The sequence below is a fragment of the Anolis sagrei genome, chromosome 5 (assembly GCF_037176765.1).
Source record: "Anolis sagrei isolate rAnoSag1 chromosome 5, rAnoSag1.mat, whole genome shotgun sequence".
In the NCBI taxonomy this organism is placed as follows: Eukaryota; Metazoa; Chordata; class Lepidosauria; order Squamata; family Dactyloidae; genus Anolis; species Anolis sagrei.
Window position 1 is genome coordinate 160695415 of NC_090025.1, and position 17730 is coordinate 160713144.

The 17730-nt window shown below is 38.9% G+C and overlaps 2 protein-coding genes across 2 annotated transcripts; one reads left to right on the plus strand and one right to left on the minus strand.

Annotated features, from left to right (window-relative positions):
• Positions 1-9245: 9245 nt before the first annotated feature.
• Positions 9246-12273, plus strand: NDUFA6 (NADH:ubiquinone oxidoreductase subunit A6). Its single transcript, XM_060777150.2, has 3 exons — positions 9246-9415; positions 11011-11126; positions 12069-12273. The coding sequence occupies exons 1-3, from the start codon at positions 9274-9276 to the stop codon at positions 12198-12200; spliced, it is 390 nt and encodes a 129-aa protein (XP_060633133.1). The 5' UTR covers positions 9246-9273; the 3' UTR covers positions 12201-12273.
• A 1921-nt stretch (positions 12274-14194) lies between these two features.
• Positions 14195-17677, minus strand: SMDT1 (single-pass membrane protein with aspartate rich tail 1). Its single transcript, XM_060777151.2, has 3 exons — positions 17449-17677; positions 15692-15832; positions 14195-14500 (listed from the first exon to the last, which is right to left on the minus strand). Exons 1-2 carry the CDS (start codon positions 17590-17592, stop codon positions 15695-15697), a joined length of 282 nt encoding a protein of 93 aa, XP_060633134.2. The 5' UTR covers positions 17593-17677; the 3' UTR covers positions 14195-14500; positions 15692-15694.
• Positions 17678-17730: the final 53 nt, after the last annotated feature.

The following is a 17730-nucleotide window of genomic DNA, read 5'->3' on the forward strand; positions in this document are numbered from 1 at the left end:
CAGGAGTTAAATTAAGTCCAATAACAGGATAGTGATATGGCATGCGTAGCTCATATAGATACCCATTTTGCAGATATTTGTGGTAGATACCATTTACTGTCCTGTCACCTGTGCACATCAGGCAATTAAGTTATATTTGACACATTTGAAAGTGCTAGCAAATCCAGTTGGTGCTTCTTGCAGATCAGGGAGGTAATTAGTAACCTTTATACTAACCGGTTTTCCAAAGGAACATAACAGCCACCCAGCATTCCTCATTGCAGAATCCAAAGAAATTTTTGTTTGGCATTTTTGTTTTCTAGGTGTGCTGCCCCTTAGTAAGCAGCTTCTGTCTTTCTTCTCACTCATTTCCTCCATTAGGAATGCCTCTACGCAGTAGAATTTGAGAAGAATGAATCTGACAGGTTATTGGAAGACAAGCATGCATATTGTATTGCTTTTTAGTGTTGTGAACGGCTTTATGTCTCAATCAAGATATAAAAGTGGGATAATAATAATAATAATAATAATAAACAACTTTCTCAGCACTGAAAGAACACTCATCCAGTGTTCTGTATTATCCATGCAGTCTGCCTCGCACCCAGATCCACAGCTGTTTCAGTACATTATTTATTTATTTATTTATTTCGTACATTTCTACCCCACCCTTCTCCTCATAAGGGGACTCAGTGTTGCAATGTTTTGGTGCTAAATTCGTAAATACAGTAATTACTACATAGCGTTACCATGTATTGAAGTGCTTTTTATGTCAATTTGTTGTAAAACATGATGTTTTGGTGGTTAGTTAGTAAAATCATAATGTAATTTGGCGTTTAATGGGCTTTTCCTTAATCCCTCCTTATTATCCAACATTTTTGCTTATCCAATATTCTGCCAGCTCGTTTATGTTGGATAAGTGAGACATTTATACAGCCCTTTAGTATCCTTTTAAACTGAACCAAAGCCTAGCCAGTATTTATTGAATTTCAGTCACTATCTGGCACTGGAATGTACATCATACTGTCCTACTTTGGAAATAGAAAATCCGATCACATTGATGATGACTAAAATTGTTCTTACCAGTCTTATCTCCTTTTATGTAACTACTTAAGAACATGATGCATATTCTATTGTGCTTCCTCTGATCACAAGAGGAACTTGTACGTTTTCAGGGAACTTAAAATCAGGGGAAAATGAGATTTTGCAAATGCACAAAACCCCACATTTGATCATAGAAATGTGAACTAATTTTTTTGAGTTCAGTTAATAAATTGTTCCTCTTGACTTTTGATGTAACATCTTGACTGTTATGTTCTTGAGATGAGGAGAAACTCTTTTAACAAAGATAGTTGTTGGGAAAGTCCTTTCTTCACTGATTCAGGGTCTATTTGAAGACCACTTGCTTATCCGGGAAGCATGTAGCAAGTTTGAGATGTCAGTGTCTGCCTTCCGTACTTTGGGGAAAATAGACACTGTTGTGAGATTATGCCATCAATATGAGACTTGAATCCATAGCAAAGAAGTAGAGTAAGGGTTCACAGATGATGGAATAAACATCTTTCCTCTCCTAATTCCTGTGTTCCTGGCGAAATGTTCAAGACCTTGGCTGAAATTTTGGATACTCCTCCCTTCTCTTTCCTTCTCTGTTTTAGATTACTGCTGCAGTGTAACCCTCTATTAATATGGTTATCTGAATAGGTGTGCTAGTATTTTTGACCACAAAACTATAGAACAGTTGCAAAAGAATTTCAATTAAATGAAGTTATGGGATTATCTAGATAAATACTGAGCACACTGTATATGTTTAAACTTTATTTACTACTACCCCACCTATATGCATCAGATAAGATGGGTAGCAACAAGGTCCAAAGTTAAATTTAGGCAACGCTAAAGCTGATAGAGAATTCTATGGAGGGGGTAAATAATATGCCTGTTGCAGATGAGTCACTGGAAGGTCAAACTAGACATTTAACACATTACAAAAGTCACTTTGCTACATATTTTGCATCTAATGTAAACATTTTCTACTCTGGACATGCACATCTTTACTTCATAGCTACCCTAAATGTAAATAATCAGCTCACCCAGGTATAGAAGGAATTTTACAATATAACACTATTTTGCAATTTCTTTGAGTGCCATTGGAAAAGGTTCACAGAGGTATGGAAGATCTGGAACCACCATTTGGGAGGAGAGTGTGGCTTCAGTATAAAATTAACGCTACTCAAACTGAAGAAAATAATGGAAAACCAAGGGGATTTGGAGGGGTTTGTCAGGGAAAATATGGGGGTCATTGGAAAGATAACATAGCATTAAACTACACTATGTAACAAAATTTGAAAAAAAGTTATGTTCCTGGTTTGAAAGTGTTATTTCCTGTTTAATTGTGTGGTACTTATCTTGAAAATAGTTGTTATATTCCAGAAACTTCATTTTTGTAGCTGCCACAAATTATGTTGAATTGGTTGAGACTCTATGAGATATTCATTGAAAAACTATAGCAAAATATGCCACAGGATGTCCTGCAAAAGCAAAGTCTTTGCAGTTTAATAAACCCTTTGTGCTTGCTGAACTGCTGACCTGAAGACCTGAAGGTCAGCGGTTTGAATCTGTAAGACAGGGTGAGCTCCCATCTGTCAGCCCCAGCTTCCCATGTGGGGATATGAGAGAAACCTCCCACAGGATGGTAACACAACTGGGCATCCCCTGGGCAACGTCTCTGTGGACGACTGATTCTCTCACACCAGAAGCGACTTGTAATATATTCTCAATTCGTTTCTGACACATTATCGTAGTTTGTTGTAGTGTGAAGCAAGCATGGGGAGTGATACAAATAGATTGCCATCAAACTTTGGGGTTTTAGGACATTCTCCTGCTCATTTTTGTGTGTTTGTTTAGTACAAAGACTGAGGATCCTCTTGATGCCGTATAAGAACAGTATAAAGGGGCAATCTCAGGCAGAATGTTTCATCATATGTAAATAATGTCACCTCGATTGCATTTAAACTGTCTATTTATATGTTACATTGATGTAATTTCATCTAAATCTGCATGTATAGAAAAAGAAAAAAGTCTAGCTCTGGCAGATACCTGCTAGTTCACACAGGTGGCTTATTTCAATCATTTTTCTTTGGTGCATATGTTCTGCAAAACAGAACCAGAATTTCAAGATGTTACAGTTCACACTGGTCATGCTGACCAAGGGATGGTGGTAGTTATGGTCCAAAAATCAATCTTTCCAATCACCATCAAAAACATAACCACATGCGAAACAGAAAGAGTATTCCTTCCTGACATACTGCTTCCCTGCTCACTTTACTGTCTTTCTGCTTCTGTGTGTGCATAGTTTTCACCAACAAGAGGATTCTATCTATGATATCAGGTTGAATCTATGTTAAAAAGCAGTTATAACAGATCATAAACTTATGTTCTCCTCCTTGTGGCAATACAGAAGGAAGAGATAGAAGGGGTAGATATGCAATTCTGAGGTTTATAAATGTTCATCCTGATAAGAACGTATTTCCAGTTGCATCAGAGCAAAAGCATCTTGATTCCCAAAGCAACCAATCAGATGCTTATGAATAGCTTAAAAACAGGATATGAGGGCATTAACCCTCCTCCTGCTACTGTTTCCCTTCGATTGGTAACATAGTAGGAATGGGGGACAATTCTGAGTGCTTTCTTGCTGAATTTCTAATTGAAATTGCATGTTTTGCACTACTTGAGACACAGGTGTTTGTGATGCTTGTGATACTTTTTATTTTCATATAAAACCCATCCATCAATTTAAAAAAAACATATTCATGCATTGTTGAAGGCTTTCATGGCCGGAATTACTGCGTTGCTGTGAGTTTTCCAGGCTGTATGGCCATGTTCCAGAAGCATTCTCTCCTGACGTTTCACCCACATCTATGCCAGGCATCCTCAGAGGTTGTAAAGTCTATTAGAAACTAGACAAGTGAGGTTTATATCTGTGGAATGTCCAGGGTGGGAGAAAGAACTCTTGTCTGTTGGAGGTATGAATGTTGCAATTGGCCACTTTAATTAGCATTGAATGGACTTGCAAAGCCTGGCTCCTTCCTGCCTAGGGGAATCCTTTGTTGGGAGGTGTTAGCAGGCCCTGATTTGTTAGTGTTGCTCTTTATTTAGAGTTTTTTTAAAAAAATACTGGTAGCCAGATTTTGTTCATTTTCATGCTGTCCTTCTTTCTGTTCACATGCTTGTGGGTTTTAATGGGTTCTCTGTGTAGTCTGACATGGTAGTTATTACAGTGGTCCACCATTTCTGTGTTCTCAAATAGTATGCTGTGCCCAGGTTGGTTCATTAGGTCTCTGCTATGGCCAACTAAATTAGTCAGCAGTGCCTTTCATGTTCCTTGTTAGGGCACTCACTTGCCTAGTTTCCAACAGACCTCACAACCTCTGAGGATGCCTGCCATAGATGTGGGCAAAAAGTCAGGAGAGAATGCTTCTGGAACATGGCAATACAGCCAGAAAACTCACAGCGACCTACATTCATACATAATTCATTGACTCAAAGGGCCTTCTTTAATTGGGCCTAACAGAGAATTCACTGTAAAATATTGTTCTATCTTTTGTCATGAGAGGCAAATTGAAGGAGAACAATGCCATTTGTGTGTGTGTGTGTGTGTGTGTGTGTGTGTGTAGGAAGAATATTTCTGAAAAAGGTAACCAGTGAGGCTACGTCAATGCCTGGTTAAGGACATGATATGGACTTGTGAAAATCACTACCAGGTTAAATAAACTATCCTGCCATGGTAACATGTCATGTTGAAATGAAATTATATAATTATTTTCAAAATGTATTATTTTTCATAAAATAAAAATATATTTACTACACTGAAAATTCAACTTTTGTTTACCAAATCATTTTTGAAGTAACTGTTTCTGAAAATATATGCAAAGGAAATATGTGCCTTTCTTTCTTTGTGCAGTGTTGCAGAAAAGTTTATTCTGTGTGCATTGATGACAGAAAAGTGATTTCACTGGCCAGATAAAACTATCATGTTACATTGAAACACAGTGCAGTGCAGAATAAAATATGCTCTAATTGAAATAGATGACAATATTGTAGAGCCATATTTAAGTGCTGTCAGATTTAGGTGTGAACTAATCAATATCGACTTTTATGCCTACCACGGATGTATAAAAGCTATGAATCTGAAAGTCTATTAAGACAGGCTACAATTTGGGAGAGGGAAATGGTTAGGGTTTAGCTCTAGATCCCACACACCTCTAAAATTAGTTATTTTACCTCCAGTTTCTCTCCTCTGTGTCCAAGCTGTTTGAACAACATTATCTTATTACCCCCTTTTAACCACACAATTAAACTTAATTTCCCTAATTTGTTCAACACTCTAACAAGGTGTGCTCTCACCCTTAGAAATAAACATTGGATAGTCTTTTTGCACCTCCACATCTCTTTCTCTTCTTCACTGATACCACCTGAATGCTTAGCACAGTGACGAAATTCCACCAGAACAGGTTCTTATGAGACTTTTAGGGTGTGACCCTACCTGTACATACATCACAGGAATTAAATTCTAACCAGTCACTTCCTGTTGGAGCAATCACAGATTAGAAGAAAGTGAGGGGGAGCACTAAAATGTCATATAATGCAATGAAATGGTATTTAATGGTAACTTCCTGGAGTGGTTAACTTTGAGGCAAAAAGAAAGATTGAATGTTCTGTCGCGTGCTGGGCCTGTAAATAATTGTCTTTAAATAAGACATGTAACCTTTGCCCAGCGGGAAGCCAGGGCCCCCCGAAGAGAAGTTCTCAGAGGTTTTCCACCACAAATGATCTTTAGATGGCTTGTGAAGTATAACAAAGTCCTTTATTAATGAACAATCAAACAGAAACTTCTCTTGTCTTCAGCAAAGTTAAACAAATGATTCCAGGCTTTTATGCAACTGGTGGCTTCCTAATCTTGTCCACGAAGGACAGGCAATTGTCTTCAATAATTGATTCCTTACTTTAAAGGAAAATCCCTTTTTAACTTCTCCCAGGCTGACTGTAATCTAATTCTTACTGATGTGTGCTCCGCTACCGGGTCGAACTGCGTCTGGAACGCTGAGTGGACCTACCAGTAAGGCTAGTAGATTCTCCAGCTGGAGTTCTTTGGTCTTTAGGGCTGTTTCCCTGGAAATCTTTGGAGATCTTTGGATGTTCTTAAGACTGTTCTCCCCCGGAAAGTCTTAAGGGTTGAAGCTTTTGTACAGGAGAAGCTTGAACATGTCCTGTACTTGTTAGTCTCCTTACTGAGACTAACTAAAAAATGGCTCCCTTCCCTTCCCAATTGCCCTGAGCAAGAGGTGGAACCAAAACTTAATGATGATGGACAGGTGACTTGCCCTATGACTGCAACCAAATGAAGCCACCTTTCTGCAGAACCCTGAAACCTTGGCCTGCAAGCAAACATATAAAACAAAGCAAATAAAGTTGGAGCTCCTGGTACAGCCGTACCAGCACATTGAACCTTACAATTTTGAGGTATCTAGTGCACTGTTGTTATGGAAAGTAGACTGCTCCGCACTCTGGTTTCCATGGGTTTAAGCATTGGAAAGCATTCAGAAAATTAAATTGATCCTAAATGCTGCAACCCAAAAGGGATACTCAAAGAAGGGGCTGCCCAGGGAGGGATATTTAGGAAGTGGGGATTCTTCAGGTAATCTAGTCACTAGATGGCAGGAGCTTTAAAAAGTCAAAACCAACAATTTATTATAAAAACAGGTGTTTTCTGCTAATAATGTATTTTATTTTATTTTAATTAGTTAAAGGTAAAGGTTTCCCCTTACATCAAGTCTAGTTGTGTTCGACTCTGGGGGATGGTGCTCATCTCCATTTCTAAGCCAAAGAGCCAGAGTTGTCTATAGACACCTCCCAGGTCATGTGGCCGGCATGACTGCATAGAGCGCCGGTACCGCCCGCCAAGGACGGTAACCTATTGATTTACTCACATTTGCATGTTTTCAAATGTTAGGTTGGCAGAAGCTGGACTAACAGAGGGTGCTCATTCCATTCCCCGGATTTGAACCGCCAAACTTTCAGTCAACAAGTTCAGCAGTTCAGCGGTTTAACCCGCTGCACCACCAGTAAGTAGTATTTCATCAATTTTTGCTAGTTGTTTGAGTTCTGGATAACTGGGTTGTTGTGGGTTTTTCGGGCTATATGGCCATGTTCTAGAAGCATTCTCTCCTGACGTTTCACCTGCATCTATGGCAAGCATCCTCAGAGGTTGTGAGGATGCTTGCCATAGATGCAGGTGAAACATCAGGAGAGAATGCTTCTAGAACATGGCCATATAGCCCGAAAAACCTACAAAAACCCAAAATGGTTTTCTTTGGGTAAGCAGATGGTGACTGATATATATGGCGTATGTTCTGTTTCTCAAAAACCAGATATGTGAAAACCAGTGCCATTTTTGGAATTATCAGTTCAAATATACCCAGAAACAGATCTAACATTTGAGGCACGAACATGTGTGTTGACCAGTTATTTTGCCAGTAACATCTGAAGGCCATTCTTGTGCGATTTACATTGATCTGCTCTTTCAGTGTTTTCTTTTTGCTTCATTTTCAGATGATCATATAATAAGATTAATGCATGCTTACTGATAAAATAAATACATGTTTACTGATACAAAGTCATGCTGATATTAATGTATATAATAATAATAATGCATAACTAAATAATTACTTTATTCCTATACCCCACCACCATCTCTCAGAAGGGACTTGGGGCGGCTTACATATGGAACAAAATGCTCAGAGACACAAATACAAAACAATTAATCAAAGCAAAAACACAATTAAAATAAAGACATAGTTAAATATAACAATCCAAATAAAAGCACAATTCAATAAAACATAAGAGTATAAAACAACAATGTTAAAACTCAATCAATACTCAACAAAACCAATTGCCAGTAGAACAATGGGTGTGCCCAGCATATATCATTTACACACACACACACACACACACACACACACACACACACACAACATGTAATATTGCTCCTAATGTTGCAGTATAGTAGTATAATACAGTATAGTGATATATAATACCAATATTGTGCTATATGTAACGGTAAAGGTTTTCCCCTAACATTAAGTCCAGTTGTGTCCAACTCTGGGGATTGGTGCACATCTCCATTTCTAAGACGAAGAGCCGGCGTTGTCCGTAGACACCTCTAAGGTCATGTGGCCAGCATGACTACAAGGAGCGCCATTACCTTCCCGCAGGAGTGGTACCTATTGATCTACTCACATTTGAATGTTTTTGAACTGCTAAGTTGATGGAAGCTTTCGATAAGCAAGTTTAGCAACTTAGTGGTTTAACCCACTGCACCACCAATAATACAATATATTATTAGTCAACACTGTGAACTGCCCTGAGTCCCCTTTAGGGTTGAGAAGGGTGGTATACAAATGTCGCAAATAATAAATAAATAAAAAATAAATATTGTATGTACATATAACCGCTCTGAGTCCCCTTCGGGGTGAGAATGACTGGATATAAATGTCATAAATAAATAAATAATATGTTCATAGCCTCTATACAACCTCTTACCATTTTCCATCCTCTTGCTATTCTCCATTCTTTTTAACCACACACACACACACACACACACACACACACACATATATACATTATATATATATATATATATATATATATATTCAATAAAAAAGTAAAATACAAATCCATATTTTCTAACATAAAGATCATATTATTTCCAAACATTATGTATCAATAAACTGAGGTTTTTTTAAAAAAAATTAAAATCTTGATCCTGTCCTTCACAGGAGTCATACTTATCCCAGCTTGACACCACTTTCATTGCCATATCCCAATGCAATAGAATAATGGGAGTTGTAGTTTTCCAAGGCCTCGAGCCTCTACTGCTGGGGCCTCATCAAACTACAAATCCCATGATTCCATAGCATCGAGCCATGGCAGTTAAAATGCGGTCAAACAGTTTTAAGTTATGAAAATCGTTGTTTTCCAAACTCTGGTCTTCCAGGCTTTTGGACTTCAACTCCCAGAATCCCTTCTCATTAGCCAAGGCAGTTGAGGCTTCTGGGAGTTGAAGTCCAAAATACTGGCTTAGAGACACGCTTAAGAGACGAAGTCAGAAGATGTACTCTCGTGATTGGGAGCCTTTACCTAACCAATTAGAGCCGAGACTGAGTTTGAATGGCATCTGTTTAAGCCAATGGGAGTGAGTCTAAGACAAATCCGCCTTTCCGAAGACAGCGTTGGAGCGGCAACATGGCGGCGGCCAGTGCAGGGAAGGTTGGAGCTGCCGCCACAGGCGCCGTCGTCAAGCCGATTTTCAGCCGGGATTTGACCGAGGCCAAGCGGCGTGTCAGGGAGCTGTACAGGGCGTGGTACCGAGAAATCCCGAACACGGGTGAGAGACCCCGCGGGGGTCGCGTCCCCTCAGCCTCAAGGTCGCTTGGAGGAGCCCGTTGTGGCCTTGCCTCTTCCTTCCCTTCCCTCAAAGCTGAGATTTCTCCCCAATGCCATGCCACTTTAACTGCCATGGCTCAATGCTGTGGAACCCTGGGAGTTGTAGTTTGGTGGGGCACTAGTCCTCTTTGGAATAGAAGGCTAAAGACCAGGCACGGGAAAACTTTGCCATCTGTCCAATAGATGAAGCTTCCTATCAACAAGGAGCAGTATCATAGCAATGAAGATGGAGAATAAGGTTGGGGCAATAACACATCCCTGTTTGACACCTAATTCCACATTAAATGGGTCATTTTAGGAGCCACTGCTGTCCAGGACTGTTGCCATCATGGAGGAGCCGCATGATATTCCTCTATCCTACAGTTAGAAGTGTCAAGCTGAATTATTTGTGCAGTGCAGATGTATCCTCCCAACTCACCTTCTTCACCAGGGGAATCACCTGGCTGAGAGATCCTTTATCAGAAATGCTTGAGATCGCAAATGTTTTGGATTAAGGATTTTGTGGGATTTTGGAACATTTGAATTTGCATATATGTGTATTTGCACGTAATAAAACAGGTTGAGTTTATTTATTTATTTGTGATATTTGTATACTGCCCTTCTCAATCCCGAAGGGGACTCAGGAGACTCAGGGTGGTTCACAGTGTTAATTAAGTTTCCCTTATCATAAATGCTTGGGACCAGAAGTTTTTTCGATTCAGGATTTCAGACTACCCAGGTTAGCATATGTATTTACAAATAATAAATACAGGTAGAGTATCACTGACCTGAATTGCTTTGGATGAGAAGTGTTTTAGATAAAGGATTTGAGTGGTGTGTGTGTGTGTGTGTGTGTTTTCATATAATAATGAATAAGGGTTGAGTATCCCTTATACTAAAGAAGTTTTTACGATTACGGATCTTCCAGATTTTTGAATGTTTGCACATACATAATGAAATATTTTGGAAATGGGACTCATGTTTAAACACAAAGTTGATTTATGTTTCATAGACACTTGATACACATAGCCTAACTGTAATTTTGTACACAATATCTTAAAGAATTTTCATAATTAAAAAGCAAAAGTGTCACCCTTTTCGCTACCCATGTGGACAATTTTGGATTTTGGAATTCTGTATAAAGGATACTCAAACAACAACAACAGCTTCTTTGGATTGAGACAGAAACCAGTTAAAATATAGAATTTAAAAATATTTACAATCATATATTAAAACTGCCAGCGTTATACCTTATTTAAATTTGCCTCCTGGAAGATACTGGTCTTTAATGCTGTTCTAAATGCAGACAGTATATTCAGCATATCTTGGAGATGGAACTGAAGTCTAAATACAGAATTTATGTTTCATATGCACCTTACATAGTCTGAAGGTATTTTTTTTACAATATTTTTATTAATTTTGTACATGAAACAAAGTTTGTGTACATTGAATTATTGGATTACACTTTGCCTGAAATCCAGCATTTTATAAAAAGCAGCATCTATGTGAACAAGATTTGTTTTCCCATCTAACAATGCTTTTTTGCTTCTGATCTAGTGCACATTTTCCAGTTGGACATCACAGTGAAACAAGGACGAGATAAGGTGCGGGAGATGTTCATGAAAAATGCTCATGTCACAGATCCTCGAGTTATTGACATGCTTGTTATTAAGGTAAATGAAATAACAAATCCACAGCAGAAATAGATTTATTGATGAGTGAAAGCAATCCCTTTCCCTTCATTTATTAGACCTTTATTGAAGTAAAAAGTATAAGAAAAGTTCACAACACACTCCAAGTAATGCTTGTCTCAATACTTAACAGTAGATAATTGCTGGCATTTCCTTCTCAAAGACGAATTACTTCTTATAATTGAGATACCTTCTTATTGTCAAAGGAATAGTCGTTTATATCTGTTAATAATAGTTAACTAACCAATTACAGTTTTGCTTCATAGCCCTTGTGGTGTCTTTCCTCCTCAACATTGTTTAAATCTATGCATTTATATATTCAAAACTTTCTGGATATGCTAGAGCACATTCCCAAATGTACACATTAAAAGGATATTTCAGTACCAAAATATTGACACTTCTTCATCATTAAAATGCATACTAAACAGGAAATAAAATGTTTGATTGTAAAGGAAGAATGCAATTTCTCATTTGTAGAGCATGCTCTTGCTGTTTGTATTTCATTTGTCTTTTTGCTGATTATATAATAGTAACCCTTAGAAAACACATATAGTTGAAAATGGATATGGGTGCAAGAAGGTGGCTAGATAATGGAACATAAGGTGATGAGCCTTTTGACAGTCATGCTTTTGTAAGAAAGTTTAGAATTCCTTGCTTAGTCTTGGATTTATCTCTCACTAAACTAGTGCTGTGATGAATAGACTACGCCAAGCTTATGCATCCTTTTCTCCGAGATGTATGAAATATAATAGCTTCACAACTTCACATTTAATGTTTGCAAATTTTGTTCTTAAAACTTTGATCTGATCTGCTTTGCTACCACCATTCAACAAAAAAATTCAGTGTGTACCCCTACTATGTATTAAAATAGAGTGACAAATACCTTGGACAAACAAACATCTTCCTGCACTTTTTTTGGCATAGGGGAAAATGGATCTCCAGGAAACAATTCAAGTGTGGAAACAGAGGACCCATCTAATGAGGTATTTCCATGAGACAGAAACACCACGACCCACAGACTTCCTATCCAAGTTCTATGCTGGACATGATCCTTGAGATAAAATTACTGTGTGGGAGCATAGTTCTGTGTTTTCTCTTGCAAATAAAGTCCTGTATATTGAGCTGTTAAGCGTTATAATCGATATGTTTAATTATTTGTATTGGTTGGTCCTTGTGAGGGAGTGATTGTACTGAGTAGAAAAAAATGGATTTTTAACTTAGAATACAATCAATCCTAACAATATTAACAATGGATTTTTATGGGTACCTTTTCCAGCTGAATGCACTTTTTTCCAGGAAGAATTATTCCAAATATTACTGGTAATATCTTCTGGAAAGTACTTAAACATGGACCTAAGTCATAGGCTACCCAAGAACCAAATTCACAAATTATAAAGAGTTTTTCCTGCTTATCTGAAAGTCTACTTAGAAAATACAGCAAATTTTTCTGAGTGTATATTACAAAATCAATATAAGTAAAAAAAGAACAAAATTCAAAAGGAAAATTGGTTTTCTTCTCTTTCTCTCTTTCCAGTTTCCCAGCATTTATACTTCCTTGTAAATCATTAGTTTAAGTAGTGTAGGCACCCCTGGCTTCTGAGGAGTAGGCACACAGGCCCCTCAAGTTGAAAATGTGCATAAGAACAAGGCAAGTTGCATTACTGCAAATAATAACATTACTTACTTTAGAGCAAAAGAGATGGTGCCACTTGACCACTTGGTTTTCCTTCTTCACAAAGAAAAATGTAGAGTTGGAAGAAACTTGGCTGTCATAATCCAACATTCTGGTTCATATTTGATGCAATTACAATGTCTTTGTGATGACAAACCAGCCTCAATGCAATCTTCAGCAGAGAACATACCACCTCTTAGAACTACCTAAAAGAATCCTCCACTGTGTGCAACAGTGGAGCAGAACAAACAACTCCACACCTATATGCTTGTCCACAATGCCCTGTGTCATGTACAGAGGAAGAATTGTTTAAAGCTACAGACAATGCGGCTGTTGTTGCCTGGGTTTGGTCAAAAAACATTTAGCTGCTTGTGCTCCTTCTATTTTTTATCAGTTTTACACTTACGTATGCAATGCTTTTGATGCGAAATAGAAAAAAACTGGAGAAGATTAAGGAGAAACATGACAGCAGTCTTGAAATGGCACAATAGCTATCTGACAGTACAACATGGAACAGTTGCTCTGTTGCTTCAAGAGTAACTACAGAGAAGCTTATTTGGCTAAACCTGAGGAGAAATCTAGCAATAGATTTTTAAGCAGCAGAAAATATTCTTCCATTTTGCCAAGTTGCCTTTTGATCTGCCCACTCCACTTCTGAGTCTATTCAGGGACTTCCAAGTTGCCCATTTTGGGTTTGTCCCTGGAGGCAGACCCTCATGGGGGGCCATCCATTTGGGATTTTCTGGTTTAGCTGCTCTTGCTGTTGCTGGGGGAACATTAAGAGGAATGGTGGTTCTCATGAAGCTTTTCCTTGATTTGAGTCTACTGGGAGGAGGCTGATAGCAATGCAGTGGATGCCTTTCACAGTGTTCAATCTTATTTCTCCCACAATTAGCAGCAACTTCCCATCGCACATCAGAGCAGGGGCAGGATGCCAGCTAGCTTATAGTCTATCAACAGGTGTAGATTTGAGACATCCTGTGATTATTTATGTTTAGTTTAGTTCTATGTTCATCTGCTTCGCATGAACAGACTTGCCAAACAGGGCAGTTGAGTAAGACAAGGCCAGGGTTAAATATGGTTAAATATGGTCATCTTCATCTCCAGCTTAAACATGGTCTGCTCTTTCAGTTTTTCTCATAACTTGTTTTTCAGTGCCCTTTTACTATGATTCCCACCCAACACAACATGAACAGTAATAATGTTGACAAAAACTTGCATTTGTGTAGCTTTTTCAGTAGGTGAGGACAGGTCAGTTTCTTAGCTTAAATGCTGTCACAATCTGAACCCATCCCCCCTCATTCGTTTGTGCCGTGTTCCTTTCCCAGATACATGAGAATATGACTGGAACATAAACCAATCAAAGGAAACATGCACATCTTGATATATCATTCTTTATTTGCAGTCAAATCCATCTGTCATACTTTTTTAAGACACAGTCTTTAGCACGCTTGCAGAAGACGTATGATGCAGCATATAATCGTTGCTTAATCAACAAACAAACATATATGCATACCCGTGTATACTGGTCATCCTCATTTAGACATGCAGAGAACATTCACTAGTGTGGCGGAGATCCAGCAGCTCTAAAATACCTTCATTACAAACTAGAGGAGGCCCTGACTAAACATTGATGTCAGAATAATTTATCTGTGTGTGTTTCTTGTAGTCCAACACTGCAACACTGTAAAGAAAAAAGAAAGGATATTCAACATACTGACAGTGTTTTTATTGATACTCAATTGCTAAGCAAAGTACTAGTTTTGTACTCTGCAGGTCAAGAAATGTATCATAAAATAAGATGAAGTTGTAAACATTACAAGTTATTTTCTCTATAAGATAACAACTTATCTCTGACTTCGGTAAGTGCAGCTGACTTTGTAAAGGTCTTGGCAAATCATTGTGTATGAAGCTGTAATCTTTGAGAATTACACAAAAAGAGAAGACTAAAAGGTATAATGTGTTAAATAACTTGGCAGATGCTTCTTTTATTCCTTCTGAAGAACCAGATACAGACAACAGCATACAAATTCAGAAAATGAAGATAACAATAAGACAGGGATTGTCAACTAGGCCATACATGCTATAATCATGGAAGTGGCATGAAGAGATATGAAAGACAGATAAATAGTCTTTTGAATCTGCAGCATCTGATGTTCTTTAAAGTAAAAGTGAGTAAAATGTATACCAGGATAACGAATTGGTAGGTATCTGAGTAATTTGGAGAACACTGCTTAAAAATCAATGGTGAAAATCCTTTTCTGATTGGTTAATAGTAGCAACAACAAAACATATGTCGTCTTCTTAATTAGATGGCTAAAAAAGAACAACTGGAAGTGGGTGTGGGTAGGAAGAAAATTTTGTGTGGAGCTTAATCCCCAGAATTCATTATTCTTGGCCCAAATACGTGCTCAGAAGCTTCCCTAATATACATTAATGTGTCTGAACCTTACGTGCCTTTTGCATCAGGCTCTAGTTGATGATGGTAGGATTCTATTTTGGCATTTTCAGTATATCCCACAACCATGAAGGCTGCCTGCCTGCCTCTGCCCTCCTGCATTTATATAGTTTGAAAATTATGCAGCCTCTGGATTACAACTTCCGTAGCAGTGTTCCCCAGAGCTGCTGGGACCTGCAATTAAACATCATCTGGGGGGCACATTATTCCCACCCTGAGATACATCATGTTCAAGGACCAAGGAGAATCTGAAAAAAGAAAATGGCTATTACTAAAAAATCTATTTGGAGCAGTTTTAAGGCATCATATGACACCTTTTAACAAGAATGGCAGTTCTGCTATACAGCCCAATATTATTTTCAAAATATATCAAAGAGAGCTTTTTAAAAAACTTTAGATTTGTATTTACAATTATACCTATTAATCGTCGTCGTCATCATCCTCTGGCACAAAAATGTCATGTTCTTCAAGCAAAGCTGCAAAGCTTTTGCTGATCTGTGTCCCAACGTAGAGGAAGGGAATTACGATTGCAAACACACGGAGGAGGCCAAAAGGCATCTACGGAGATCAAAAACAGTTAATTTCATTCAAAATGCACATTCTGAAGAAACAGCTATCAATAAATTTCTATGGAACTGCCAGAATAACTACATCTAAATATAAGGTTTAAAGAAACACTATCATCTGAACAGACATCTCTAAAACTTAGCACAATTCAGTTGGTGGGCATTTAATGCTGTACCCTAGAATTATTTAAACAAGAAAGGAAGCTGGGATGATACCTCATACTGAAGAGTTCACCTTTTTTTTTGTACAGAGCACAAGTTTCTAGCAATATAATTGCAGTGTATAATATTCTCTGTGTAGTCTGACATGGTGGTTGTTAGATTGGGCCAACAATTCTGTGTTCTCAAATAATATGCTGTGTCCAGGTTGGTTCATCAGGTGCTCTTCAACCAGAGAAGTCAGCCATAGCAGAGCACCTGATGAACCAACCTGGACACAGCATATTATTTGAGAACACTCTAATAACCACCATGTCAGATTACACAGAGAAGCCATTGAAATGCACAAACCTGCGGACAATTATAACAGAAAGGAGGAAACCATGAAAATGAACAAAATCTGGCTACCAGTATTTTAAAAAACTAAAATATGCCAAGTAAATAAAAGAACAACACTCAAAAACGGGGGGAAATCCAGACAAGAAAAAATAAGGGATAGCTAATCACCTCCCAACAAAGGATGCCCCCAGGCAGGAAGTTGCCAAACTTTGAAGCTGCAAGGCTATTCAATGCTAATCAAGGTGGTCAATTGCAACAGTCACACTTTCCTCAGACAACAGTTGGGTTGTTGTAGGTTTTTTCGGGCTATATGGCTATGTTCTAGAAGCATTCTCTCGTGACGTTTCGCCTGCATCTATGCCAAGCATCCTCAGAGGTAGTGAGGTCTGTTGGAACTACGGCAAAAGGGTTTATATATCTGTGGAATGACCAGGGTGGGAAAAAGGACTCTTGTCTGCTGGAGCTAGGTGTGAATGTTTCAACTGACTACCTTGATTAGCATTTGATGGCCTGGCAGTGCCTGGGGCAATCTTTTGTTGAGAGGTGATTAGATGTCCTTTCTATCACCCTGGCCATTCCACAGATCTATAAACCCCATTTGCCTAGTTTTTAACAGACTTCACAACCTCTGAGGATGCCTACCATAGATGTGGGCGAAACGTCAGGATAGAATACTTCTGGAACATGGCCAGACAGCCCGGAAAACTCAGCAACACAATTTCATAATGGTACTTCTGTATTAATAAGACTCGCACCAAACGCCCTTCTTTCAAATAACATTATGAAATCATTTCAAAAGCATTAGTCTATTTATTGCAACAAAAACAGCGCCCTCTAGTCTTCTAGATATTTTGGACTCCAACTCCCAGAAGCCTCGGCTGACTTGATCATGGATTGTGGGAGTTGAAGTCCAAAACACTTGGGAGACTGAAGGCAACTGCAGTAGTTTTAAATGCTGAATTTTTCCTAGTGTGACAACGCGGCACGTCATTGACTGCTACAACCAGCCAATCGGCGTGGAGCGTGACGACTCGTCCTGCTTAACGATTGGTTGGCTCCTTCCGCACCAGCTTCTCCCTTCCGGCCTCTGGTTCCCCTTCACACACTCACTTTGACGGGCTTCGGCAAGATGGCGCCACTCGGAGTGGCGGTTACGTTCCGAGAGGGCACAACGGTCCTTGGAGGCCCTCTCGGGTTCGCCAGGGGCCCCGCCGTCATCCAGGACCCAGCCGCGGCCCACAGGCGCCCAGCCATCTTTTCCGAAGAGGTCCTCCCCGCGACGCCGGCTACTATAGCGACACGCCCGGCCTGTCACATCGATGGGCGGCGCTCTCTGAAATCTCGCGAGACTTGCAGATTCAAGCTATTTCCAATTAGAGACGAGGAGGCGAG

What these genes read in the sequence shown, in the direction of transcription:
- NDUFA6 (XM_060777150.2), top strand. Translation starts at nt 9,274, where the DNA reads ATGGCGGCGGCCAGTGCAGGGAAGGTTGGAGCTGCCGCCACAGGCGCC. An exon ending in CCGAGAAATCCCGAACACGG is followed by an intron (nt 9,416 to 11,010) that starts GTGAGAGACCCC and finishes CTTCTGATCTAG; the next exon opens with TGCACATTTTCCAGTTGGAC. An exon ending in TTGACATGCTTGTTATTAAG is followed by an intron (nt 11,127 to 12,068) that starts GTAAATGAAATA and finishes TTTTTGGCATAG; the next exon opens with GGGAAAATGGATCTCCAGGA.
- SMDT1 (XM_060777151.2), bottom strand. Translation starts at nt 17,592, where the DNA reads ATGGCTGGGCGCCTGTGGGCCGCGGCTGGGTCCTGGATGACGGCGGGG. An exon ending in TCTTGCCGAAGCCCGTCAAA is followed by an intron (nt 15,833 to 17,448) that starts GTGAGTGTGTGA and finishes TGATCTCCGTAG; the next exon opens with ATGCCTTTTGGCCTCCTCCG.